The sequence below is a fragment of the Sturnus vulgaris genome, chromosome 5 (assembly GCF_052056855.1).
Source record: "Sturnus vulgaris isolate bStuVul1 chromosome 5, bStuVul1.hap1, whole genome shotgun sequence".
Taxonomy (NCBI): Eukaryota; Metazoa; Chordata; class Aves; order Passeriformes; family Sturnidae; genus Sturnus; species Sturnus vulgaris.
The window spans coordinates 64,041,123-64,068,002 of NC_142247.1; the positions used below are offsets into that span (position 1 = coordinate 64,041,123).

Sequence of the window (26,880 nt, forward strand, 5' to 3'; positions counted from 1 at the left end):
CCGCGCCCGCGCCCCTCCTCGCTCCCCTCCCGGCGTGGGCGGTGCGCGCGCGGCCGCGCGCCTCCGGCGGGGCGGGGGCGGTGCCGCGCGCGTAGCAGCCTGAGGGCCGGCGGCGGGAGCGGCGGCCCCGGTGCGAGGCCTCGGTCCTCCGGTCCGCACCCCTTGTGCCCGAGCCTCCCCGCGCCCCTCCGGTCTCTGCCTCCCCTCTTGGCCGTGAGGCGAACCCGGCGCGCGGTATCCGCGACGCCGCTGCGCCCCAGGTGAGGGAGCGGGGGAAGGAGAGAGCGAGCGGGGAGCGCTCGCTCCCCCTCCCTCCTCAGCGCCTCCCCGCCGCTCCCGGCGCCGAGCCCCGCCGCTCCCTGCTTCATTTCTCCCGGCGGAGCCGCGTAGCCCCTTCCCAAGATGGGCTGCACGCTGAGCGCCGAGGACAAGGCGGCGGTGGAGAGGAGCAAGATGATCGACAGGAACCTGCGGGAGGACGGCGAGAAGGCGGCCAGGGAGGTCAAGCTACTCCTCTTAGGTAAGGGGTGCCGTGAGGGGAGGCTCCTCTAGAGGCAGCCGCCCCCCGAAGCTCCGTCGCCTACCGAGGGGTATAGTTTTATAGCATCCCGTCGGGCTGGGCGGGGGCGGTGCTGCCCTCGGACCCCGGGGTACGTGCTCGGGGCCCCTCGGAAGTTTTGGGGTCGCAGGAGGCACAGCAGCTTCTTGGAGCAGGTGGGTGCCTCGGCTGCTTGAGGGATCAGAGGCAGCGCCCCGGGGAAGCGGCACGGCGTGGACCGTCCGGGCCCTGACTTCCATAGGAAAGGGATAATGCCTCAAACTTCTGACCTGGATCCTCTGTTCCCCTGTTGAAAGGAAGGAAATGTTACGTTGGGGGGATATTTACGCTTAATGTTTCTTGTAGACCCGAGAAACTCCTAAACTGCTGCTACGAAAGCGTAGAAAAGTGTCAAAAGAACAAAAGGCAAAGCACCGCTTAACTTTTTCGTGGATTTTTTTTTTTCAAATTTTGTGGAACTCGCTTATGTTTCTGAGATCTTACAATGGGAAATACACTTTGATGGAACTACTACATGTGTAATAAAATGACTTATAGCGTGCCATCGTGTGTTCTTCAATTTTGCTCATAGGTACTTGAAGCTTGCCTTTTGGTTTATTGTAAGATATCCTTGTGTGTACAGATAACCTTATCTTTAAAATTACAGGAAAAAAGGAAGTGAGGATTTTAATTAGAATATGTTTTCAGGATTAAAACTCCTGTAGGTTGGGGACAGCTAAATGCTACAAGATTAGCATTGAATTAAGGTAGTAGGAAGTTTTGCAGTATATTCTGTTTAGCTAAATCAGACTGAAAGCTTCTAATAGCGAGTTAAAATAGCTGTTGCTATTATTATTATTAACAGCAGCTTCCCTCTCAGAGGTGAAGTTCCGGGCAAACTTTTTAAATGATGCACAATTTCTCACTCCCCTCGACATTGATTTTGCTCTCCTGCAGTGCTCAAACAATTCACTACAGACGTAGTAGACCTCTTAAGTAACTTTCCGTTGCTAAATTCTAAGATGGCTCCAGAAAGGGACAAAAGACTGAGCAACTTTTATTGTAGATGAAGAAATGGAACAAACCTAGAATGGGAAAAACAAAGATCCTAAAATTATTTTCTAGATTTAAAATCTAACTTGAAATATGCCAGAAACAAAAGCTTTGTTTTCCAGGAAATGGAAGTGAAGCCTATTAGTGGAAACCTAAATCTGCTGGGTTTTGGGCTAGTTCTGTGCCTAGTCCTGAACACCTTTGGAATCCTCAGATTGTTGTATGGAAGGGTTTTCCTGTATGTGATAATGGCAATCCTGCAGATGTTACTACCTTTTTAAAAAGTGGCAAGGTAGCACTTTGTGTCGTCTGGCAAGGCATTTGAAATTAATTTTCAGTTTTGCTGTTCTGTATGTAACTCGTAGTGCCTGTAGTTTGGTACTTGTTTTCCTATTTTTCATCATAATTCTTGGATACAGATGGCCTCTGTTTAAAGGTGCTTTGAACTTGAGAATGGATTTTGTCACTATTTTAATGCTCTTAAGTATTAAGTCCTATGTTATGAGGTTCAATTGCATAAATTCTGTGTTTCTAATGCTGGAAAGTCTTTTCTGCCGAGCTCTCATGAGATTTGAGACCACAGAACAAAATGGTCAAATACATGTGGCTTCTCATGGCGTTCTGAGCAGCAGCTCGCTTGGGTTAGCATTTCCCTCTCCCTTGCTAAAAAGAGGTGTGAGGGCTGGCTTCTCCTGGGACCAGTGTTGGGATCATTGTTTAAACAATGATTACCTAAATATTTACTGAACTCTGGTTGAGGTTTTTGTGCATACACCCATGGATGCATATATGTATTTCATATGTTTTGGAATGAAAGTTTTCCCATCCTCTTCCTTGCAAGTCTGTCAGATGTCTTGAATGTGATGTGAATGCTTTATCTGATAGCAAAACTATTTACAGTTATTTCCACTAGAGTCACTTTCTTCTTGCCACTCACTTTCCCAATCGTTTGTTCAGCCCACATGTCATAGTTTATCATCTACTCGGTTGTACTCTTATGTCTATTTATGGGTTTGTTCTGCTAAAAAGACACTGAAATAAAAGGAAAAGTACAAATTGTGGTCTGCTGCCAGGAAAATGCAATGTGAGAGTGGCATCTGAAACACCTTGTTTATGTAGAAAAGGTGATGTAGCTGTACACCTATTATTATTGACCCAATAAATTGGATTTATTCCAGTATGTATACAAATTTTATTTTTGCATGGTGAATCCTAGTGAAGTTTGAGCTAGAATGCTCAATTGAGGGAAGATGTGTTCATAAAATCAGTCTATTTCTAGACTGGAAATTTAATTTATTCCACTATGTACTTTTCTATTTTTTTCCCTAAAACAGGAAATTGCAGCGATTTAATTGAGAGAGACATGTGATATTGCTGTACCTGAACCATCACTGTGAATAATATCACTGATCCATGTTAGATTTATATTTTGTTGTCCTGTCTCTAGGAATAAGTAGATATATTTATTCTGTGCAAAATACTATTAAACTGAATTATCTAAATTCTTTTGTCATATCTGTAAATTGGTTCATCACTTTGTAAAATTTTGAATGCAGGTATTAGGAATAGATTCTAAACATCATCCGTGTGTAGCTATTTTAACCCTGTAATTCTGTGCACTTCAATGTGCTATCCCAGCAGCAGGAGAGCATTTCCTGGAGAATTTCTGAGAACCATCATTCTTGGAAGTAAGCTGAATTTGATCTTGTAGTTGGTAAATCAGATGGAAGATGCTTGTTTATAGATGGGATTTGATGATTTTGTCTTTTAAAACCATTGCATAAACAAGCTTATTTACTTTCATACTATTTTCAATCAACGTGTAACAAAGAAATACTTAAGTTTCATGAGAACTCAGCAAAAAATAAAAGTGCAATATAGTAAATTGGCCAGTGCTAAAAATTCAGCATACAAAAGTATATACTTTTTGTAAAGCAGTTTATTTGTGACAAATTGACAGTTCCTAAACTTCTGTGTCCTAATTAAAGTGAGATTTTTCTTGTATTTTCAATTTGGGGTTTTTTTGACAGATAAACTCATATACTTAGTGTAAGACTTTTGCAAAGCAGTTTATATTTTGGCTGGCTTTCAGGCAGAGAAAGTAGTAGGTCCAAGTTGGCTTTTTCTTCCATGGTTCCTTATCTTAACTTCTAATATTCAACAAATGAAAATTCTAGTGATGCTTGCAGAATGAATGTAATTCTACTCAGGTTCGGAGGTGGTGATTCTGAGTGACCGATCCGTGGGCTGCATTAATGGACATGTGATCCCTGTCAGGTGTGCATCTGCAAGCACATTTCTGTTGAATTAGCTAGAGCACAGAAGACTGAATTTATGCCAACTGCAGGAGAACAGGCAGTACCTCATTTAGTAGAATGCCTTCTGGTATGAGGTTAAACTCATCAGGTTTTATGAATACATTCGAATTGGTGCCATGAGTTTATAGGATTAACACTTTGTCTTTTTAATTATCCCATCCTTCACCTAACATAACAAATTTGGTGTTAAGGTTCCTTGTATCTTGGATGAAAAAGCCAATAGATATGTCTTAGACATTCTTTAGGAGTGGGTCCTGGGATCCAGGAAGTCACAGGCCATGTGTTTGACAGCTGTCATTGTGTCTCTCCTTGCTGCATAATCACGGTTGTAGATGTAAGTTCAATGGATACCTTCGTCCTCCTGACTAGCAGAGCCACTTTTCTGTTCCTGAATAGATCCTTGTGATTCATACTGGAATGTGTGCATGTCATGTTCTTAAAGATAAGTGACATTTAACTTCAGGCAGTGCCACGTTTAATCTTTTCCATTGCAGCTTCCTGCTCCTTAAGATGGTAACTAGAACAATTCTATTGAATTGTTTTTCAAATTCTTCACATCTCGGGCATCTTTTTTCTATCTGCTTTTCTTTTGTTCCAGACCTGCATCTTTCTATCTCAGCCAAACTCAGCTGAACTGACTCCTGCTGCATACTCATCTTTTCAGCAGCATGATCCTCACAGTGCTTGGCAGTACCTCAGACCCCATTGCACACTGGACTGAAAAAAATACATTTATGCTGTTTGTATCATTCTTGCCTTTTCTCCAGAATATTCTTTCTCTCCACACTTGCAGACAAGAGACTTTAGAAGTCTGAACTTCAGGGAGCTCTCAAAAACTTGCTCACAAACAAGTATTTCACATTTCAGAGATGTTGACTTTATCTTCATAAATTATGCCAGCCTAGTCTAAAACATTTCTAACAAACTGTTTCCTGTCATGCCTTCAGAGACAACTATCTATAGATGCTTACGAAGTTTGCCTCTTATTTAAAAGCTGATTTGTGATACCTAAAAGAAGTGCTTAATGTTTGGGTTTGGTTTTTTGCTTGTTGGTCTTGTCTGTGTTAATGTGAACACCCCTGCCCCGCCCCCACTCCTCCCTGTCTCCTCAGATTTAGCAGGAGTTCTCAACTAGGAGCTCTCTTGCTTTTAATATGGTACAGTTGGACCATCAGGATGATATTTATGTGGAGTGACTGGATTCTCATAGAGTAATAATCCCCCTTGCTTTTGTGAAAGGAGACTCAAGGATGTGCAGAAAGCACACTCGTTTAGTTATGGTTGTGTTTGCACAATTGCGGTGTGAGTTCTTTATGCTTGTCTTCATCTATTTGAATGTTGTAAAAGTGTAAAAGTTTACATCATAATGTCGGTCTTTAATATATGTATAGACTTGAATACAAATTATCCTTAATGATTTTAGGTCTTCTGTTGCATTATATTTCTTCTTTTTGGAAGTTACTTTATAAAATCACAATTTATAATTGTCATGATTTTAGTTCTTTAACATTCTTAAGAAAAAATTTCTCAGTACATACTGGTTTAGGGTTAAAAAGAAACTGTGCATGATCTGCTATCTTGTGATAGCAGTAGTGGTGACTTTGCTTTTATAAAATCTTGATTTAAAAGTCTAGTTTATGGATACATAAAAATTTGTTGTACCAGGTATTAAAGATTTAATATTTTAAGAATTAGAAAGCATTTTAAGCTTGAGACATGGTTTTTCTCCAACTTTTCATTCACAAACAATATAAAAGTGCTGTTGTTTCTCTTTTTTTCCCTTTCTGAATTGGAGGCTCTAGTAAGGTACTTTTTGTTAAGCTGTCCACTCCTAGCAGCAGTGATACCTCAAGACCACTCACAAATTTTCTAATACGCTATGATATAATTCATGTCTTCCTACTTTTTTCTGGCAGCACAGTTTATTGTATCATCGTCATATATGACAATTTATTCTGTCCTATGGATTATATTACCACAGTGGTTGTGTATTTCAGCTACTTTCCTTTTATAAAGTTATTTTTAACTCGCATCAGAACCAGACTTTACAGTGCAGGTCCTTGCATAGTTGTGTTGGCACAACTTGAACTCGGGGCTTTGTGCTATAGTTAGTCTGTAGTGATTTATATACTCAAATTGCCAAAGTGGGTTGTTCTTTTGTGGCCACATTTTACCCTTTAGTTGTTTTGGTCCTCTGAGAAGGAATAATTGAGTAGCCAACACATCCTAAAGTCTGGCTAAATAATTTGAAACCGAGCCATGAGTCTGGCTCAGAGGGCATAAAATTCTGAAGTCAGTTTTGCTGTCTAGTTGATGGATGTCTGCAGTGTTTCCTGTAACATGCTATCTGGCAGATGTTGTGGTACAGCAAAACTGGATGTAGAAGAGAGGTATTTAAGATGTTCTGTTAAGTGTGAGGGTGGGGTTTTTTTGCCATGGAAACACTGAAATAAAGATCTTGACTGACTTGATAATTAGCTATTAAAAGGTTGAGGATTTTTTCCCAAGACATGTATAGAAGAGCTTGTGCTAATAAAAACTTCCTATTCTTCTAGTCCAGCTTTTACCTAGGATTGCTGTTCTATTTATTCCCCTTGTTTGCTCACTGCCCTCAGGCTTTGTGTAAATTATACAATTATTCTGTGAATGCGACTTGGTTGGCTCTACCTGAGAGATTTTGTATCCACAAAGTATTGAAGTTAGTAATATGTAGAGGTATATAGAGTATCTGGAAAAATCAGAACTTTGGATTTTTCTTACTCAAAACTTTTCACACTCAGAAGTCCAATTTAAGTGGCTTAACTTCGTGACATTTCTGAGTGACATTTCTCAGTGGAAGGATAACTAAGATTTTGAAATTAGACTATTAGGACAAAAATAAACTGGTTTTGCTGAGACACTTTTGTGTACCAGGGCTATATGCTTCTGCAATAAGAGATTTGAGCTCTTCTTTTCTTAATGCTAAACATTTTGTTCTTGATCTGTTCTTATTTGACCATTAAGTAGGAGCAGGCAGGACAAAATAAGATTTCTTAGCAAGGATGGGAAGTAAAGGAGTGATTTTTTTGTAGACTAATTACCCATATTTGTGACTGCTTATAGTCCTTTTACAGTACCGGTGTAAGAAACATTAGAGTTGGGGACTTGGAAGATGCTTCCTGAAATCACAGCTTTGCTCTTAGAGTTTGCAAAGCTATGGAGCCAAGTTCAAGGTCTCTGGAGTTACCTATAGCTTATAGGCCTGAAATATCATCTTGAGTCACAGGTACCCATATGGACCAATCCTTGATTTGAAAGTGTGTTTGTTATCTATTGAGGTTAGATTTTGGCTTTGTTTCGTTTTGATTCAATTGCTGACTACCCCTTCATTTGAATCATATTTGTGTTACTTTTTAAAAAGTTACTTTTGGTATTATTCTTTCAGGATCTCAGCTGAGGGACTAATGGACATAAAGCAGTTAGGAACCAATTCTTTAAATAAGACACTTGTCAAACGTGTGATAAGCAAGTAAATTGGTTTTCTGGCTTTGGTAATTGAAGGGTTAGTGAAGCTTTAAATAAGACCATGTCTGGTATACTTTGGTAACAATAATCAAGTTGCTATGTTGAGTTATAGATGTATGCTTACATGGGTACCTGGTGTTTATATTTACCAATACATGTAAAATTCAATATTGTATGTACTTATAAAATTGATACTGAAATTAGAAAACTCTTTGTGAAGCAACTTAAAGGAATCAACAGCATTCATATATACTGTGCCTCAACTTCTGAAATAGACCAGACTTGACTACTTTTTCAAATACTCTAATTAGAAATATAGTGTTGCTTTTGTAGCGAGTAATATACTTAGCAAAGGTGCCTGATTGAATCTTCAGTGAAATATAACAATATCTAGGCAACCAGAGTGGATGGGAAGTCTTTATAATCATTGCTCTAAGCAGATTGTTTTTATAGAAGTAATCAATGTACTGTAATGAAAATTCGTGTTGAAACTGTGAAGCAGGTTTATAATTAATAGTCTAAAATTTAATATGACCTGTTTCTTGAATTGAAAGTACTCTTGCAATCAAATGTCTACCTGTAATCCTATCTTCCTTTTTCAAAGTTGATAAAAGAATTTTTTGCATATGACTTTGGATTTTTTACATGGACAAAGGTCTTGTAGTTGTTTGAATAATACTACAAGTTTTCATTGATCACAGTTGTAAGGACAGTCCAAATCTCTGGGGTTTTTTAATAGTTTCCAGTAAAACTCAAGAGGTTCTTTCTAAATCTATATTGGCATGCTGGAAATAAGCAGTGGATGTTGCTTTACAAGCAGCAGAGCTATTCTAGATGCTCTGTCTTGCTAAAAAGGAAAGCACTCCTGCAGCATCTGGCTGAGTTGCTTTGCCCTCTTCCTGTCACTTTTAAATGCTTAATTTAGTATTTTTGCTGGTTGAGTAGTTGAACTGGCTGTCCTGATTGGACTTAGTTTGCTGCTAGAGTGGTGAATTCAACTGGTATTTCATAATGGTCAGATGAGGACCTGACTAAAAGAATGATGAGGAGCAGAGGTGTGTGCTGAATGCAGATGGAGTGTGGGAAATGCAGAATAGCAGGTGGAGGGGAAAATGGATGCAGAATAGGATGCTTTCAATTGCTCTATTTCTGTGTCGCAGTTCACTGCAGACTTGGATTAGGAATAATGTGAAGTTTTGTTCACCTGCAAGATGCACGTGGTAGACATGTTAAACTCTATTCCAAACCCACTTGATAAAGATTCTTTGCCACAATAGGAGATAGAGACAGCCTATGTTAATGAATGTGCTGATTGCCCGTTAGAGGTAGGACTTTCTTTTCGTTCCAAATCCAGGGAGAATCAGATCTGTGCTTTTTCATGTTCCTGCATTTTGTAAGTTGTAGGCTTGACTAGGAAGAATCCTCTTCTACCTAGCACTTCCTGGTGAAGAATGCAAGATGGTAGTGGGCAAGAAGTACACCTGCCAGCCCAGTGTCCAAACAGTAGAGAGTGAAGGCAGCTGTAAAGTCGTAGTAATACTAAAATAGAATACAATGTGAATGAAGTGTTGGAATGCAACTTTAAATCTTGCTATTACTGGAGATATGGATCTTGCAATAAACAAATTAGGAATAAAACAGGCAATTATTTTGACTATTTATAGATTTTATTTAAAGAAATGTTATTTTGAGTCTTGTTGATTTCGTGTCTGCCAGTAATGTTTCATACAGTAGTGGACTGAAAATAAGTTGCTGAGTCTCATTGAAGTGCTGTCTGTGTTCTTGATGCACTAATATTGCTTGGAAGTGGATTTCGCAGCTGTATGCAGATCCTTAATCTGGTAAACTCTTGGCAAAACTGTTACATACTTTCTAAAGCATATAAATGCTTAATCATAAAGCTCTTAAATCATTGACTGGATCCATTCTAATATGCTTTAGGGCTGCAGTGTTAGATAGCAAAAGCTGTCATCTAATTCATAGATGAGGGTCTATTTACATTATTTTCTCTATTTGCTGTTCTGGAACATAGAAGTGTTTGGGGTTAGGTTAGATCAGCCTTTGATTACATACTTGTTTGAAGCCTAACAGGCTGCTATTTATGTAGGTGTCTGTCTTACTCCTTGCTTCTGGGGTTATTGGGTGCAGCTGTGTCTTGGAGGGGGTTGAAATTTTAATATACTTCAAAGCTGTCTCACAAAACCCCCAGAAAACCATATATATTTTTTTAAGTACTGTTCACTCTACTTGAGAGTCTTTTGTATGCAAAATGCCCGTGCATGTAACAAAAAAATAAGGTTGACTATACTTATGAATTTTCTTTCTTGGTTCACATACAAAAAGGAGCTATGAAAATGTTTGTATTTGAAAGAAATTGTTCACTGATATCTAGAATCTTTTTACATTTTAATCTGTCACTTTAAATTCAGCCAAATTCTGGTGGAGTTGGAGACATTGAAGTGAGTTTAGATCAACTATCAATATGCTTTTTCTCCTTATTTTAATAGATCTTGGTCCTTGAGCTACAAGGTGAAAAACACTTTCAAGTTAGGTGTGGATGAATACTGCAGAAATTTACATGAACTGAAGTTTATTGCTTTGTTTCTACAGTAATGGGACAGTTTTTGTGTAATTGCATTTTGCCTTCTATAAACTTTGACAGTACTCATTTTATCCCATTTGCAACTAATGCTTTGGTGTTATGTAACAAGTAGAGCTTTGAATAAAATCAGTTGAGATTTATGTGTGAGATCTTTTTCTTGTTTTGATAGAAATGCACTTGCAGTTTTCTCATTGTCCCAACTGTGCAGTTACATAGTTATGAGGCAGCTGGGACAGTAGGTTCTGTCAAAATTGTAGGTAGAACAACAGTAGTGTTGTACTGAATTGGAAGACAGGCCTGCAATGGAAATACATTGTTATTCCAAGTTATTTTGTTGGAACTCTCAGCAAGACCAACCTCCAAAAGTATGCCTTTGTTGCAGAGGAATATTTTTTTTATGAAACATTTGTGATTGTGATTAATGATAGCCTGCTTAGTAAGTTTGCTCTGCTATCTCTGAACCTGCCATCTTTGCACACCATATTTATAGCATGGTGCACTGTAAAAGGCCATGAAGGCCAACCACACCATGGAGAACAATGTCAAGGCAATCTGGATTTTTTGAATGTGTATTAGATATATATTTGAATGTCTGGATGAGGCAAGCTGTACTCTGTTGCCAGAAATTGATGGTAACTCTCTTGATAGACATTGTAAGAGTAAAGGACTTTGTTTTTCCTGTTGGAGCAGTCAGCATTTATCTCCTAGATTGGGCTCATATACAATGATCACTGAAACTCATGTTCAAGCAGGTCTTTAATCATATTTTCATACCATGATTTTAAATTATATAGTAATTGTTTCTGAGCATACTACTTTATATAGAAGAAGAAAGCCACTTGAATTTTTTTAAGTAGCAAATTTAAATCTTACTTCAGTTTTGTAGAGAAATTACAGTTATTTGCTATGTTGAAGTTCCATTCAAAATACTAACAAGTTTTTGGGCTTTGAATTTTGAAGAGATTCTCAAGTATTTAGGTGACAGCATTGTGGATGCTGGCCTTTGATAAATTTAAGTAGCCAACTGCTAATCTTCTCAACCTGGTGTCAGTATTGACATCTAAGATAAACCTGATGCCACAAATATTTAGCTGCTGGTGGTGTGCCATGCAGTTGTTGGGCAGCAAGCGTGATTACCAAGTGGTTTTCATTTCCAAAGGTGCATTAGCACCCGTGTTTCATTTCTGGCATGAGACGTTTATTTCCAAACCTTTGGTTCTCAGCTTGTCGTGGTCCTGCTGGGTTTGACACTTCACACCAAGGGAGCTGCACCTCTGTCTTAATTGAAGGAAAAACTACAATGGCACTAAGGCAGTGATACTGGTGTTTAAAGAGATCTCTTGTACATTCTGAAGAGATACATATTTTTAAATTTTAGCTTCAATTCCAAGATACCACATTTCCTTTTGAATGTTTCACAAAGTTTCTGAAATGACACTTGGCATTGTACTGGTGCTCTCTTTTAGAATGAGATGACTCCCCAGTACAGCTATGCTATAAGTGATGCACATAATGATAAAAGGGTTCCTACCATGGAGCAGGAGCTAGTAAAAAACAACTGAGGAGTATAGAAATTTTTGAAGAGCTAGGTAGAATTTGTATTCAAAAGCTGCATGTGTTTAATTTTGTGTGGTACATAAAATTGCACATAATTTCTGCTAAGATGTCTTATCATATGATTGAATTCTAAGCAAAAAGAACACTTTTCATTACAAGTTCATAACACTTTTGTCATAAAAAGATATGAAGCACTAATTAAAGATTACAAGTAGCACAAAACTCTATTCATACTTTACAAGATAAAGCTGTGAATAGAAGTTACATTAAGGTTTGCAAAATGGAATCTGTGCCCTCCTTGTTTCACCATAAGATTCATTTTTAGAATTCATTGGGTTCCAGAGGTTATACTGAATATAAACTCGTATTTTCTCCTTGTTTCAATACTAAACTAATTAACACTGTCTTTATCACTTGCTTGTGTGTTTACTCTAGTAACACCTAGGTATTTAAGAAATTCAGAGCAGTCTATTAGACATCTAGACCTGAATAAACATACAGGATGCTACCACAAGTTTATACTTGAAAGTTTCTAGAGGCGACATTTTATCTTAAGTTTTCTCAAATTATGTTTTATGTATAATTGACTGTTTTATTGTATACAGTTGATTTCAAACATCCTCTAAAAGAGCAATACTGAAGACCTAGGAAAAAATAATCAGTTGTAATTAATTTTTGATTTGTTAGGGAATTTACAAAAGTGACAGTGGTGTATGGGTGTAAATTATACTGCTTCTGTAGGACTAAGCACACAGTTACTGAAACCTTGAGAATTATCTCAGATCTTTTATCTGAGTCAGTGCCATAATTTTAGAATCTGTCACTATTCTGCTTTGAATCAGTGATGTAATCTGGGATTCATACTACATAGCTAATTTACTGAAATATTTTCTGCCAGATACTAATCATACAGATTCTTAATTTGTTGAAAGATTCCTGGCATGTTCAAATTCCAGTTGCTTTGGAAATTCCAAGACTAATGCCACCTTAGAAGTAATGACTATGATCTACCTTTGGTCGACTCTATGGAAACAGTTGAGGAGGGGAAAAGGGACATAAACTGCCAGGACCAGAAGCTGCCCCAGAATAAGAAGAATACCAGATGGTGGGAGGTAACTGTTACTGTTGGGTGACTTCAAAGAGGGGGAGTGGACAAAATAAGAAATTTCAGACAGAGCAGTGTGGGTTTCAGAGAATGTTTCATTTGGTGTTCAGCCTCTCCAGAGCCTGTTGTAGCAAAGTTTCCACTGTGGGTTTCTTGTACTTGCATTGATGCATTTTGAGTATAGTAACACTGATTAGCAGCTTGCATTCTAATTTTAATCTCATGTCTGATAATGTGTCATGAGGTGATAAATTTAAGAGATTATACTTCCAAGCTACAAAGCCATGTGTTTTTGTAAGAGATTACTGACCCCCTAGCAGAAAGAGTAGAAATCACTGGGTATTTAGCTTGTGCTGTGACCAGTGGCAGCTGAGAAACAGGCATCGTTTAGCTTTCTACTGTGAAATTCAAATGTCTGACCGAATTGGATAAGAAACTTGTGGGGAGAACTTTGCAGTACCTGAATCCAAAAATGTACAAGTCAGTGTATTTTATTTTAAATTTCACATGTGTCTTTATGCTTAAGTTAATCTGATCTAAGTGTCCTATTCTACAGGCTCAAAAGATGGCAAGCATCTGTTGAAAGTTTTAAATGAATTACTCTTGTCCATACTTGAACTATCTTCTGGCAACATACAAGGCTGTTCTACTTTTTAATGGGTTCTATTCCTTAGTCTGACTTATTTGGTGTTATTTCAAAGCTGGCCCCATTTTTTTCTTTATTTTTTTCTAAAGCTTTAGTTATTTTAACTTAGTCTGTATTTTTTTTTCCATGTTAGCATTACAAGGAGTATATTTAATCACTTAGATATAAGTTCTACTTGACAGTTAATTTTGACCAAAGAGGGATACTGTGAACTTGAAGTTTGCCTTGCTTTTTACTTTGGTATTTGATTGGTTTCTTCAGTAACCAATTAGCAAATGTGTTGCAAGTTGGAAATCTTACTGTTGAGATCTCAACCCTTCCAAGCAGTGTTTTTGGTACTTGGATGCATGAAACATTTGTTCCAGAAATTTGTAGTTCTGGAATGCTTGCTATGTAGGCAGTGTGTGGGATAATAAATCATGAGACATTCTAAGTAGTTTAAAGTAACATTTTTACTTACCTGTTAATTTTAATCAAATTATTAAATGCTTCAATTAATTTTAAACACAGATTTGCTCCATTTGGAAAGAATATTCAATCTAAGATGGTGTTCGCTACGATTTCATAGTAATGAGTCATAGGGTAATAAAATAATTTAGGTTGGAAAAGAACCTTAAGATCAAGTCCAACTCAGTCTTTTAATTTTTTTTTTTCTGTAATTGACCACATCACAACTTGGAGAATCAAATATTGCTTTAGCTGTTTCTTAAACTTATTTAAGCTCTGTTTGTCTTACTTTGTTCCTTCAAGGGGAAGATTCATTGAGACCTATCTCAATGTTTTTTTGATTGTTAAATGGTTACATGTTTTTTTGATTGTTTGGGGGTTTTTTGAACATGAAGATGCTTTGATTTTTTTTCTATTTTTTTTTTCTATTTCCAAAGAGCGCTGACTGCAAAAGAAAAATCATAATGCAAGCTTAGTCCCTGTTATTTAGCCGAGTGTCAGCTTCACCACATGCTGCGGGTGGTGAGATAGGGTTAGTCACACGACTGGGTTTATGTGCTGGCTCTGAATTCACGGAGTGATGTCAGAATTCATGCTGGACCCAGGTCATTCATGCTGGATCCATGACTGCTTTGGCTAGCACAATACTAGCTGGGAAATAATGATATGTGATGGTAGAGCCTCAGTATTAAACTTTGATGCAGAAGACCCTTCAGATTATAGTAAAACCTATGAGGAAAATGTGAAGATGTCCTTTGCTCCCGTACTTTGGCAGTCTGTGTAATGAAGCGTAAGGATCTATCTGCTTTCTGGCGAGAAGGTGTAGGAAGAATATTAGATTTAATTCAAGTTACATTCTTGCTCAACTGTGTGAACAAAAGTTTTAAAATTCTTTACTTTAAATTTTTATGGATTGTGTTGCTCTCTTTTTTAGGAGCACATGGAGGACATCAAGTGTGCAAGGGAAAGAAAGGACTAATCAGTTATTAAAACTTCCATTAGTGTAATGACCTAACAATTAACTTAGACTTCCATTTAAAAGTAAATAAACAAAAAATACCCACTACTCTTTTAAATTCAGAAATTACATGCTGCTGTTCTTCTAGTCTAAGTGGAACTGTCATGTCTTTAATAATATTTTTGTTATAAATAAATAGTAACAGAGCCAGTAAGACTAGTCAAATTACTGACAGTAGTGATCTGAAATCAAGTATCACACTTAAATAGCAAGCAATAAATAGCATCATTTACTAGATGATTGAGGAATATACAATCAAGTCTGTCTAAATTTAGGTAGTGTTTGGTTGTGACAGTATAGCTAGCTCTGACATTTTATACACAGCTGTCACATGTAATATTAAATACTGCTTGCTTCAGTCTAAAACTTTCTAAACCAGAGTTAGTTCTCATTTTGCTATATAGGCAACTTATTTATGCTGAGATAAAGGAGGAAATTTTACAAAGTATATCTGTCAGAAAACCTGGCAGAGCTCTGCATTCAGGAGTGCAAAAATAATGAATTTCCTTTCAGCATGGGACAATGAGTAACGTGAAATTTTCCCATCTACTTTGCAAAGATTATTAGGAATGCTGTAGTCATTTCAGTGAGCAGTTAAAGGAGAAACCCACACCAAACACAACCATATCTGTTTTCCACTTAACATAGGGGAATGCACTTTCTAGGAACTCACTGCTGATGTTAGGTATTCTCTAATAAATTACTTAATTATTCTTTGTTTATTATGGGTATTTATACTTATGTTACTGAGAATGCTTTTATGGATATTATAGGTATTTGGTACATGTGAATTCTGACACTATAAAGAAACGTGCATATCTGCCTCAAAGAATGGAGTACAAAGTGTATGGCAAAAATAATTAAATTTTTACACTGTAACTAGCCCTGACACTGACGTTCTTGGTTAGTCAAATATGGTAAATTTTTAACATAACATTTTATGAGGTTATGTAAATTAAATGCTGTAGTATGGTTCTTAATATCTCCAAAATTGCTGTTGAATTCAGGGAATATACCATCTTCATATTATTTGAATAAATATATTAATCTAAATCAGATTATAGTAATTTCATTAATAAAGTGAATCTTTAAACTGTTGTCACCTATTTGTGCTTAAGTGCATAATTTTAGCTATTTTGAGATTGTTAATTTGGTTTATAAATGCTTCAGGTGTCTAAGTAACAATTGACTTTTGTACTGGTGTCTCTGAGTTCTGTTTATGTTAGTGTAATTCCATGGCCACTCAGATTCTTGAGAGCTATTGGTGCTCTCTAAAGAAACTTGCAGATTTATGAAAACAATCTTTCACTTTTACAGAGCTAAAGATGGTATTAAGCAATTGAAATTGATGCTGACAGGCCTGCTGTACTCCTTAGCTCTATTCCTCTGAGCTCAAAGTCTCCTCTTGGTACCAGCACTCGTTCTGTGGTGCTGGAGGAAGAGAAGTGGAACCACATCAGTAGCAGCACTGGGGAGGAGGTGGGACAACTTTTGACAGCCAGTTTTAAATTGGACTGAGCAAGTCCTGAAGCTACGTATTTGGCTTAATAAGGAATATCCTGAAATCATCACTTTACAGTATTTCAGTATAGAAATACTCTGTTCTACAGAAATTCAATACTTAAGTTGGAAGAAACCTCTTAGAGGTCATCTAGTTTAGCCCTTGCTTCAAAGCTAGGCTAACATCAAAATAGATAAGGCTGCTCAGAGCCTTTTCCAGTTGAATCTTGAAGATCTCCAAGGCTGAGTTTCTACTTTCTCTATGTACAGTATAGAGTATTCCTCTTCTATGGAATAAGTTCCCTGCACCTCTTTCCCTTCTATCTCTCTGAAATTGGCTGTGCTAGAGGTTAATTGCCTCACATCTCTTTGTTGTGTAGGTCTGACAAGTTTACTTCTGCTTTAAGCTGTCTGAAGTGGGTGTTATAGGAAGGACACAAACTTACAGACATCCCACCTTCTTCTCGCCACACCAGTCTTTCTAGGATTAAAATGCCCTGTTCCTTGTAGCTTTTCCTCGAATGTCATGTGCCCTATAAACAACTAAGTGACTTTACTGTTTTTTGTCTATCTCATTTACTGGGCTTTGAGGGGGAGAATTGTATACAGTACTTGGATACAGCATAATGAATTCTGACTGCTGGGGAAGAACAGCATCCTTTGCCTTGTCTGCACTTTTGCCACTGCAGCACTGGAAGGCCAGGGTCAACCCAAACACCCACACAGCTGTGTGATCTCGCTCCTCTCCCTTGGGATAAGGAAAAAAATAGAAGGAAGTCAAGAAGACTCATGGATCAAGATGATGTTTTAATAGGGGAAGCCACAGCTTGCACACACTACCAAAGCAAAGAAAAGAATTAATTCCTTACTTCTTACTGGGAAGCAGGTGTTCGGCTGTTTCCTGGATTAGGGCCTTGGCAGGCATAATAGTTGTGTGGAAAGAATCATAGAATCATTTAGTTTGGAAAAAGCTTATGTCATTGTGTCTAGCCATTAACCCAGCACTGCCAAACCCACCACTAAACCATGTCCCCAGGTGCCAGATCTAGAGTTTTTAAATACCTCCAGGTATGGTGACTCCACCACATCACTGGGCAGCCAGTTTCAATGCTTGACAATGCTTTTGATGAAGACATTTCTCCTAATAGCCAGTCTTAACCTCTTCTGGTGCAACCTGAGGCCATTAACTATTGTCTTACTGCTTTTTAGCTGTGAGAAGAGACTGACCCCACCTGGCTAAAACCTCCTTTAAGATAGTTGTAGAGTGTTGAGGTCTCCCCTGAGCCTCCTGTTCTCCAGGCTAAAAGCCCCCAGTTCCCTCAGCTGTTCCTTATATGAATTGTATCCCAGACCCTTCACTATAACCACACTTCCAAATGTTATAACAAAAAAAAAAAGATTCAGACAAACACTATAACAACAAACGACTACCCCTCTTCCTCCCTCACCTAAGTTTTTATTGTGAGCATGGCATCATATTGTATGGAATATCCCTCTGCTTTGACTTTGGTCAGCTGTCCCAGCTGTGTCCCTTTTCGAGGTGCTGTCCACACACAGATTACTCACTAGGGGTGGAGACATGGTGGAAAGGAGAAAACGCCTTGATGCTGTGCATGCATTTTTCAGCTATAAGAAAACCATTGGTTTCTCTTACTAACAAATGTGAACTGTGAGGGAGAATTCAGCACAAGTCACAGACCAACTGGGAGCATGCTGTCTAAAGGGGTTAGGCTGCAGCTGTAAGTGTTCCATGTATTTTTTAGAGTAAGAAACAGCCTAAAGATAGTTTTTGCTGTCTCAACAATCTATGTCTTCTTCCCTATTGACAGAGATACTGTTTTTGTAAGCTTTTTATTTTAACATAGCTTGTTTATTTGTTTTGTTGTTAAGCACTTAAAATGATATCAGGTTGACCAGCAAACCTCGTGCCATCTGTTCTAACAAAAAGTAGGCTGACCTTTGGTTTATTCATGCAAGGGTCAAAAGAGGGTTGTGAGGACTAAAGCGTTGAAGAACTTTAAGGTGTTCATTTGCAACATGGAGGACTATTAATACAGTGTGAAGAATGGATTTTGGTTAGGTTTTTGATTAAAAAGGCAGTTAGAAGAATCAAGCTTTAGATCCCTTTGAAGTTGAGCGACTTACGATCTGTTCGCATTAGAAACACCAGCAGACTGTGTAAAGATTATGTTCACTTCTGTAAAAAGAAAAAACTCTTTAGAACTGAAATTTATTCTTTAAATGGCTTAATTTTGAAATTTCTAGCTGAAAGTGCATTTTTATACTAAAAACCAGTTTGTTACATGTTCTTTTACCTCTTGAAGGTTTTTATATTGGTTAAATACACGAAGTGTAGAATCAAAATATATTTTCAAAGATTAGTAAAAGCCTAATGTTGAATTTTCACACATTTATTTTTCAGGAGCTGGTGAATCAGGGAAGAGCACAATTGTCAAGCAAATGAAGTAAGTATGGTAAAGTACTGTAATAGAGAAATATTTTTTAAATTTGAATAGAGAATTTATTTACCTTTTTTTCTTCCATAGGATTATCCATGAAGCTGGTTATTCAGAAGAAGAATGTAAACAGTACAAAGCTGTTGTCTACAGTAACACCATTCAGTCCATTATTGCTATCATTAGAGCAATGGGGAGGTTGAAGATAGACTTTGGTGATCCAATCAGGGCGGTGAGTATTGAAGTACACACACAGACATATACATGAAATATCCTTACTATTTCCTTCAGAAATATTTGTGAGATAGTGTTTGATAACTAAATACCTTTAGTCTTTACATGGCAAGGTGACCTGTAGAGCAGTCAGCACTGGATTGATTCACAACTATTTGGTTTAGATACTGTTTCCTGAATTCTGTCTAAATTTGGAGAACTAAACATCTGACTCATTAGAGTCCACAGTCATGTCTCTATTTGTATGGACTTGTGGGCTATTAGGTAGGTCATTTAAGTTAGACATCTTAAAAAATACAGCTTAAATAGAGAGGCATCTAGCTACTTCTGCACTGTGCCTGCACTTCTCTATAAGGTCATAGACACAACAGTGCCTAAAACATGCCAGCCTCTGGGCTGGATCCTGTTTCATACTGATTTCAGTGTGGAGGACTTTATTTTGCTCAAAGAGACATGGGCATGGACCTGCTGCTGGGATCCCGTTTTTTCATTGTACTAATCCTGGGATTTTTTTCCAGAAATGAGATATTTTCCTAAGCTTTTCTGTACCTTTTCTGTCTTATTTCATTTAATTGTCCCACAGGCAAAGCTCTGATGAGTTTATCTGCCATCCCACCTATTGGTGTCTCTAGTCCTAATCCTATGCTCTTTGGTGACTCTGATTACATCCACATTTGGTCACTCAGGGAGATGTTTGGAATATCTCTTTAAAATGTTCAGTTTACATTTTTTGCTTGTCCTCTCCTTACAAGACTCTATACAGTCTGTGTTGCAATGCTGAAATTGATCCCTAGAGTTGTTAGTTTGAACAGCAGTTAAGCTTGGTTCAGGATGTATGCTTTTATGTCCTCCCCACAGAAGTCAGTCACAGTGCAAAATGCTCGCCAATACTAATTTTGAAGCCAGAACTTGCCACATTGTGGCCATCTCACAGGAAACATAGAGGAAGGATTTTGTTGTTCATTAGCACGTTCATAAGTATATGTAAGGTAGTCAGAGGAATATTTTGTCATAAGTTCTTTCCATCACTTTAAGGTGAAATTACAGTTTGGGAGGAGAGAAGGGTCTTTAAAAGTAATAAACAGTATGTAGATTCTTCATTCTTGACAGTCTTCAAGATTTTGTTGGTTGTTTGAAAAGCAGTTTATCAATGTTAGACAGTATTCATTCAGTAACCTTGTGAAATGCAGTATGCATGTTTGTCATAGGGAAGACATTTGTAAAATTATGTTTAGTGAGTCATAAAGTTGTATCTGAAGTCTAAATCTGTTTGACTGACAATTATAGCCATTATTTTATGTACATATGTTAATTCTACCTGATGTTTCTTCAGTTTGTAAGCATAACTAGTAAAGGCTTCAGTTTCATTGGTTATTCCTCTCTACATTTGCTCTCATGTTTGCTGTAGTCTGCCCCTAAGACCAAAGTTTTCCAGAACACCAACAGTATTTCACTGCTTGTTACTTCAGTGTTTGTGCAGTCCTCTCTGGAGTCTGGCAGTTAATGCTGGAAAGAGGCAGATGGTAGACTTATGTTACTAAATGCGTAGTAAGAGAAAACGGAGGAGGAGTAAATTTAGGTGTTAGCAGATAAAATGACTAACAAGAAGACTTTGAGGGCTATGTTATATATGATGTCAGTTTTAAGTCATCTGAGTTTCTTATCTTCAGAGAGCTGTATAAATGATGAGGCAAACTTGTGTCAGGAACAATCTTAAAATAGCTGTCCGTCCCTTTGTACTTAGTCAGGTCTCAGTGGTCCAAATTGTTTTTTTTTATCAGAAGAACACTGCTATGGAACATTAGCATTAGATGTTAGTAGTAATATGTTCATACCTCAATTATTTTCAGTTTTGTTGTAATTTTGTTATCTTTTATGGAAAAAAAGCTCAAAATTGTATCTCCTGGTGTAAACTTAGATTCAGATTATTTTTCTTAAATTTCTTAGGTGAATTTCTGAGGATTTTATTCTAAATGGGGTAGGGTTTCTTTGCAAATCACATACTCTTATTTCTGTCACAAGACTCATGGTAGAGCAGTGAATGAATGTTCTCCTTTTTCAAGTTACTGAGTCAAGGGAGCACAGATAACACCAGACTTACAACTGACCTGCTGGTGTTATCTTCCTCTGTGTTACAGGAGAGTTTAAGTGGAAGCTGTGTTTTGAGAAGCATTTAGTAAATGTACTTCAAAGGACTGTGGACCACATTCTGTATGTGAGATTTGCACTAGTTGGAGAGATGATTAAATCAGATTTTTTACATTACCTTAAGTATGGAGTCTGGTTAAAAAAGTGACACCTGTAGAGGAAGCTGCCCTATTTCAGTATAACTAAATGAAAGTATCTAGCATTGATTAATAATGAAAATAGGACTTGATCATTGCACACTGCCTCACTTGTGGTGTCTCTGGTAGTTGCCATTTTAGCAAAAGGAAGATGGGGTAACAGACCATTTTTAATTTTAATGTTTGGCCTTTTAAAAGGCTGAAATCAATCCTCTTGCTCTACCTTCCCTTTCTCCACTCCCCTCTTTGAGAACATGTGGAGGTACATGAAAGTCAGATCATCTTAGGCATAAAATGTCACCATCTTTTGTGACAGAACTGTCTGTTTCTAAGCTGTTTACATCATGTGTCTTAGTATATCATCTCTTCTTAAAGATTTGCTGCTTTTGTGAGTTGTGGGTCCTTGCATTTGCATCCACAAACGGTATTGAAGACCACAGCTGTCATTCCGGTTTCTTTTATGCAGGCAGAATGTTCAAATTAAAGTCCCTAAAATCTTACAGCTTGATCTTTACAGCTCTGGGTTTTGTATGTAATTATTAGTGCAATCTATTAACTTTTTATTATTTGTCGTGTGTTTGTATAGTAATCAGTTTTGTTTGACGAATGTTCTAGATTTTTACCTACTCTAGCATTCAAACGACACTTTCAACTATACATCAACAACCTGTTCTTGATATGTACACCTACAAATGTATATATATATGTTTAAATCTCTTCAAGGCTGGCTTGAATTCACTGAACTGCAAGCCTTTCATTTTCAGCCTCTGAAATTCAGTATTACTCAATCCATCTGTAAACAATTTCCCTGTTAGCTCACAGATTTTTGGATTATTTAAGTCTACAGTGGACAGTATCTTTAGAACAATCACTACTTTCTGTGCTTATCCTGAAAATGTTAGTTTTTTCCCCCACAGCTTAGTGTTGGAACAGCAAAGTGACAGATTTTTCTACAGATTTGCATATGTGTCTTCACTTACTGTTTTGTGAGAATAACCTTACATGTTGCCTTTTTAAATCCTCCTCTTTCTTGAAACACTTTCAGTTCCCAGCTGACATGTCTGACTCTCCCTTTCCTCCTTCCTCCTTTCCAGATTCATTGTTCTTTCTTTTAATTACTGGATAAACAGTACATGCTGTGGGTAGTAGTTACAAGCTGATTTTTCTGGCTGATGTACCTTGGCATGGGATTATGTTCTGCCAATAACCAAGGTCAAGCAGGTACCCACAGGAGAGTACTAATGTGGATCTTCCCTATACCCACCTGCAGCCTTTCCTTCGGTGCCTTACAGGTCTAAATATAATAGAAATACTTGGGAAAATAAAATACTAAGTTTCATTGCTCAGTCAAAATTGGATGTTGCTGGTCAGCTGCTGATAAAAGGGGAATGTTGAATTTACATCCTGTACTCCATTAGCCTCACTCTCAAAGCCAATGATTATATATAGTTTAAAAATCCAGTATTTGCTCTTAAAAATCTTGGTGTTTGCTTGATATTGCATTTCCAAGAGAACCTGGTCTCTGTAGAATAATTAAGGCAATGGACATTTATAGCTGATTTATCTGGAAGGGTTTTTTAGTAATTCCCAATGCATGATTTGGGAAGAAGTGATTATTTGTAATTTTCGAAGTTGTGTAGTTAATTAAAATCAGGCAATTAATGGATTTTCTTCAGTTGTTCAATATACAGCTACCCTTATGAAGGCTCTAGTCTGTATTGTAACCATTTTATCCAGTATGTGGTATTTTGTGAGCAAATATGGTTAACTTTAGGTTTGAGCACAAAATGTTATTATTCCTGTCTATAAAAACCTTGCTCAAGTTAAACAGACCAGAAGCTTTATCACCTAATGATAAATTCAATTTGCTAGTCGTCCTCTGTTGTTGAAAAATGTGGGACTTAATATCCAAAGGGAACACTAAAATGAATTTTCTTTTGCATTTTTTCATTTACAAAACACATGTAAATGTGTTACATTTACATTTACCAAGTTAAGTAATGCATTTGCTGAGTCTAGTAGTTCTTAGGTGATAATACTTTTGTGTTTCTCAATATTCTCTCTTCACCCTGTGTTTACATCCTGAAGGATGATGCTCGTCAGCTCTTTGTGTTGGCTGGAGCAGCAGAAGAAGGATTTATGACTTCAGAGCTTGCAGGAGTTATCAAGAGACTGTGGAAAGACACTGGGGTTCAAGCCTGTTTCAACAGATCTCGAGAGTACCAGCTCAATGACTCTGCTGCCTAGTAAGTACATGGGGACAGACAAGATTCTCCTTGCCTTCTAACTAGTAGCTAAAGCACTATGAGGTATCATCTTTTGATAAATTCTGTTCCCACGGAGATGGAAACCACAGAAGTATCTGGATAAAAATAATATCTGCTTGGGTAAAAATGCTGCAGCAAAGCTTTGAGGGGAGGAAAAGGTGTGGTGTAATTATGAGCTTGTCGTGTTCTGACCATGTGTTTCACTCCCTTAAAGAAGACAAAAATTGATTTAAGCTGCTTTAAAAGGTTTTCTATTACAGAGGCATGACTAAAGTACCTTTTCAGTATCTGAATGTGTCCAAAAAATGCAACGATGTGATCTGTATTGTATTACCAGGGATACTACTTTCTTTCATAATATAATTTCTTCCTATTTCAACATTACTATGTTTTCATTGTTAATTAATGGTCTCTATTGGAAATGTGTGGAGCCAAGAAACAATTAGAATGTATCCTTTATGCTAGGGCACTTCAGTAAAAAGTAAAATATTAAGCAACTAGAAAGGCAAAAATAAGATGGTGTGGCAGTAAGTAGTGGTAAGCCAGTCAAGGAAGAGAGTCCACTGAAGGAGATATAAGATGATAAAGAGTGGCAATAGCAATGATACCCTTTAGTGCAATTTCTTATGATTCTGAAGTATTTTGTGGTGCTTGAAGTTGTTTCTCAGTTGTATAAACTTTTTTCCATATGGAGCGTTTCATTTGGAGATTCACATGCTCTCCTGTGGTAACCTCCTGTGTTCTGTTTTGTTGTTTTAGGCAATTGTGTCTCAAGCTTCATAAGAAAACTCTTCTTCTGGCCATATAAATGTATCTGTAAAGTTAACTTCTTGTTAGAAAATAGAACACAATGCCTCCCCTATTTACTATGGGAAAAGTCCAAGTAAGAACCATAGTGTATTTTGGAAACACTGGACTTGGCCTAGATTGCAATGATTTTGGCAATGAAAGTATACTAATTGCAAAAAATATGTGCAATTAGGAATTCTCAATAGAAAGCTAATTGTTATGTATTAGGCATTTTCTTAGATTAATTCTGGCCAAAACACTGAGTTATTCTTTTCATAGCTGCTGTCAAATAGAGTGATTTTGGGCTTTGTGGTTCAAAGTAACCTGCAGTTCAGTAGGTTGCAAAGATGAAGATATTAAAATTAGTGCCAATAACATTGTTGCTTATGGAGCCGTTTGCATTTTAGAATTTCTAAAGAATAATTCTTTGTAGGGGAATAAGTTGCAAAAATTTTCTTTCATCTAGGATGAAATATTGTCGTGTCTCAAGTTTATTTTGAAAAAACTTGGAAATTTGAGTAGAATACTGTGTCGTGTGTCTCAGAGAAAACTATTTTGTAAAATTCAAGCACAGTGTAATGAATGAACTTAGAACTTCTGTAATTCTTTGTAATAATTTTGTTGCTGTTTTATGAATAACTGAAAGCAGTGTTTATTTTTACCTTTAGTTACTTGAATGACTTGGACAGGATAGCACAAACCAGCTACATTCCAACTCAACAGGACGTTCTCAGGACTAGAGTGAAAACTACAGGAATAGTGGAAACTCACTTTACTTTCAAAGATCTTCATTTTAAGTATGTAAATCATGCTGCATGGTTATCTGTCCTTCAAAGTTCCTGTGAAATTATGGAATATGGCATTCAATGGTGTAATTTAACAAATTTGTCTAACCACAAGTTTGATTATTTTCCCCCAGTTTTTATGGGGGAAAAAGAAAAAATTCTTGTGCTTGACTTCAGTTTTCTGAAGGCATGTGAAAGTTGTTGGAGCTCCAATAAATGTTTTTGTTATATTGAAAATGTTTTGCAGTTATACTTTTGATATAAATTAAATCTCAAAACAAAATACTGCGTTTTCTGCCATGTTAAATAGCGATTCTGTTGGAGAACTTCTAAGAGTTTGCTTCTAAGAGTTTGTTGGTGTTGTATGAAAGAGTAAATCCATTTTCCCAAATAGCTGAATTCAAATATGTCCTATACTTTAAGGTAGTATTTTAGAGATGAAAGAATGTAACTTAAATTTTCTGGGTGAGATTTAGAAAAGAATGATAATATTCTGAGCATTTTATGTCTAAAGACACAGAATCAGAGAATGGTTTGGTTTGGAAGGGACCTTAAAGATCCACTGCAACGGGCACGGGCACCTTCCAAGAGACCAGTTTGCTCAAAGCCCCATCCAGCCTGGCCTTGGACACTTACTGGGATGGGGCATCCATAACTTCCCTGAACAACTTGGTTCAGTGCCTCACCAGCCTCACAAGAAAGGATTTCTTCCTAATACCTAATCTAAACCTACTGTCCTTCACCTTGAACTCATTCCCCCTTGTCCTCTCACAATTTACTCTTGTAAAAAGTTTGCCCAGATGTACATGCAGCATTCAGGGTGAGAACACAAGATAGTGTTAACCATCAGCATGGTAACTGTCAGTGTTAACTACCTCCTACTGATGAGGACGAATGAGAAGAATTAAATATGAATTTAGATTCTGCAGAAATTGTTCAGCATGTCTATATTATATATTTGCTTAGTATCTTTGTGGAAAATATTTTTTCTCATGGAAATGCACAGCAAATACTGAAGTATGGATACTTCAGGACAATCAGTACTGTGGAAATCTGTTTTCTTTCTTTGTTTTAGGGTTTAAGAATACAGAATTTGTATTAACCCGCAAAAGAGTAGCTGATAAATGGTAATAAATCTTTTGCAAACCTAAGGAGAGAAGTCCTTAGCCAAGCCTGAGGAGAGGACTTAAGTATTCTCAGGAGCTCTCAATCTTCTCACTTACTTTCCAATGTTTCTTGTTCCCTGCTGTAGATGGGTCCAGTCTGTACAGATTATGGGGACTGTTACAAGAACCTAATGGTTACATGCCTGTAAAATGTGTCTTTGAGTCAGGCCTGTGGAATTATTTAGCTGTGATGTACATTCAAACACCTGTAGCTGTGCCTTAGGCAATAGGCTTAATGAGTTATTGGGATGGCTTGAAGTACACTCTTACATAACCTTGAAAAGAACTTTTGAGATCATCCAAACACATGAAAGGCTCGATTATGCTAAGACAAGGGTAAATAAGTATGACTAGCTGCACAGGATCAATTTCTTTCATTATGTTTTCTTTCCTTTTCTGCGGTGTGTGTTTAGACTCCTTCAGGTTGAGCTTCAATTCAGCCTTCTCTATAAAGCAATTAACATAGCCTTGATTATTGATTCAATCCAAAATGCAAATAACAAGTTGTCTTCATCCTGTTTCTATAGACTAGTCCAAAAGTTGAGTCTGATTATTTACTACTTTTGTGTTCAAAGAACACTTTTTTTGTAGAAGTGTTAATCCTTATGGA

The 26,880-nt window shown here is 37.3% G+C and overlaps 1 protein-coding gene across 1 annotated transcript in view; it reads left to right on the plus strand.

Annotated features, from left to right (window-relative positions):
* The first annotated feature begins 68 nt into the window (after window positions 1-68).
* GNAI1 (G protein subunit alpha i1) overlaps window positions 69-26,880 on the plus strand; it is a 32,596-nt gene continuing 5,784 nt past the window's right edge. Inside the window, exons 1-5 of the mRNA XM_014883461.2 lie at window positions 69-520; window positions 18,711-18,753; window positions 18,835-18,976; window positions 23,352-23,509; window positions 24,988-25,116. Of these exons, the coding sequence (XP_014738947.1) occupies window positions 403-520; window positions 18,711-18,753; window positions 18,835-18,976; window positions 23,352-23,509; window positions 24,988-25,116 (590 nt within the window). The 5' untranslated portion in view covers window positions 69-402. The remainder of the gene's footprint in view (window positions 521-18,710; window positions 18,754-18,834; window positions 18,977-23,351; window positions 23,510-24,987; window positions 25,117-26,880) is intronic.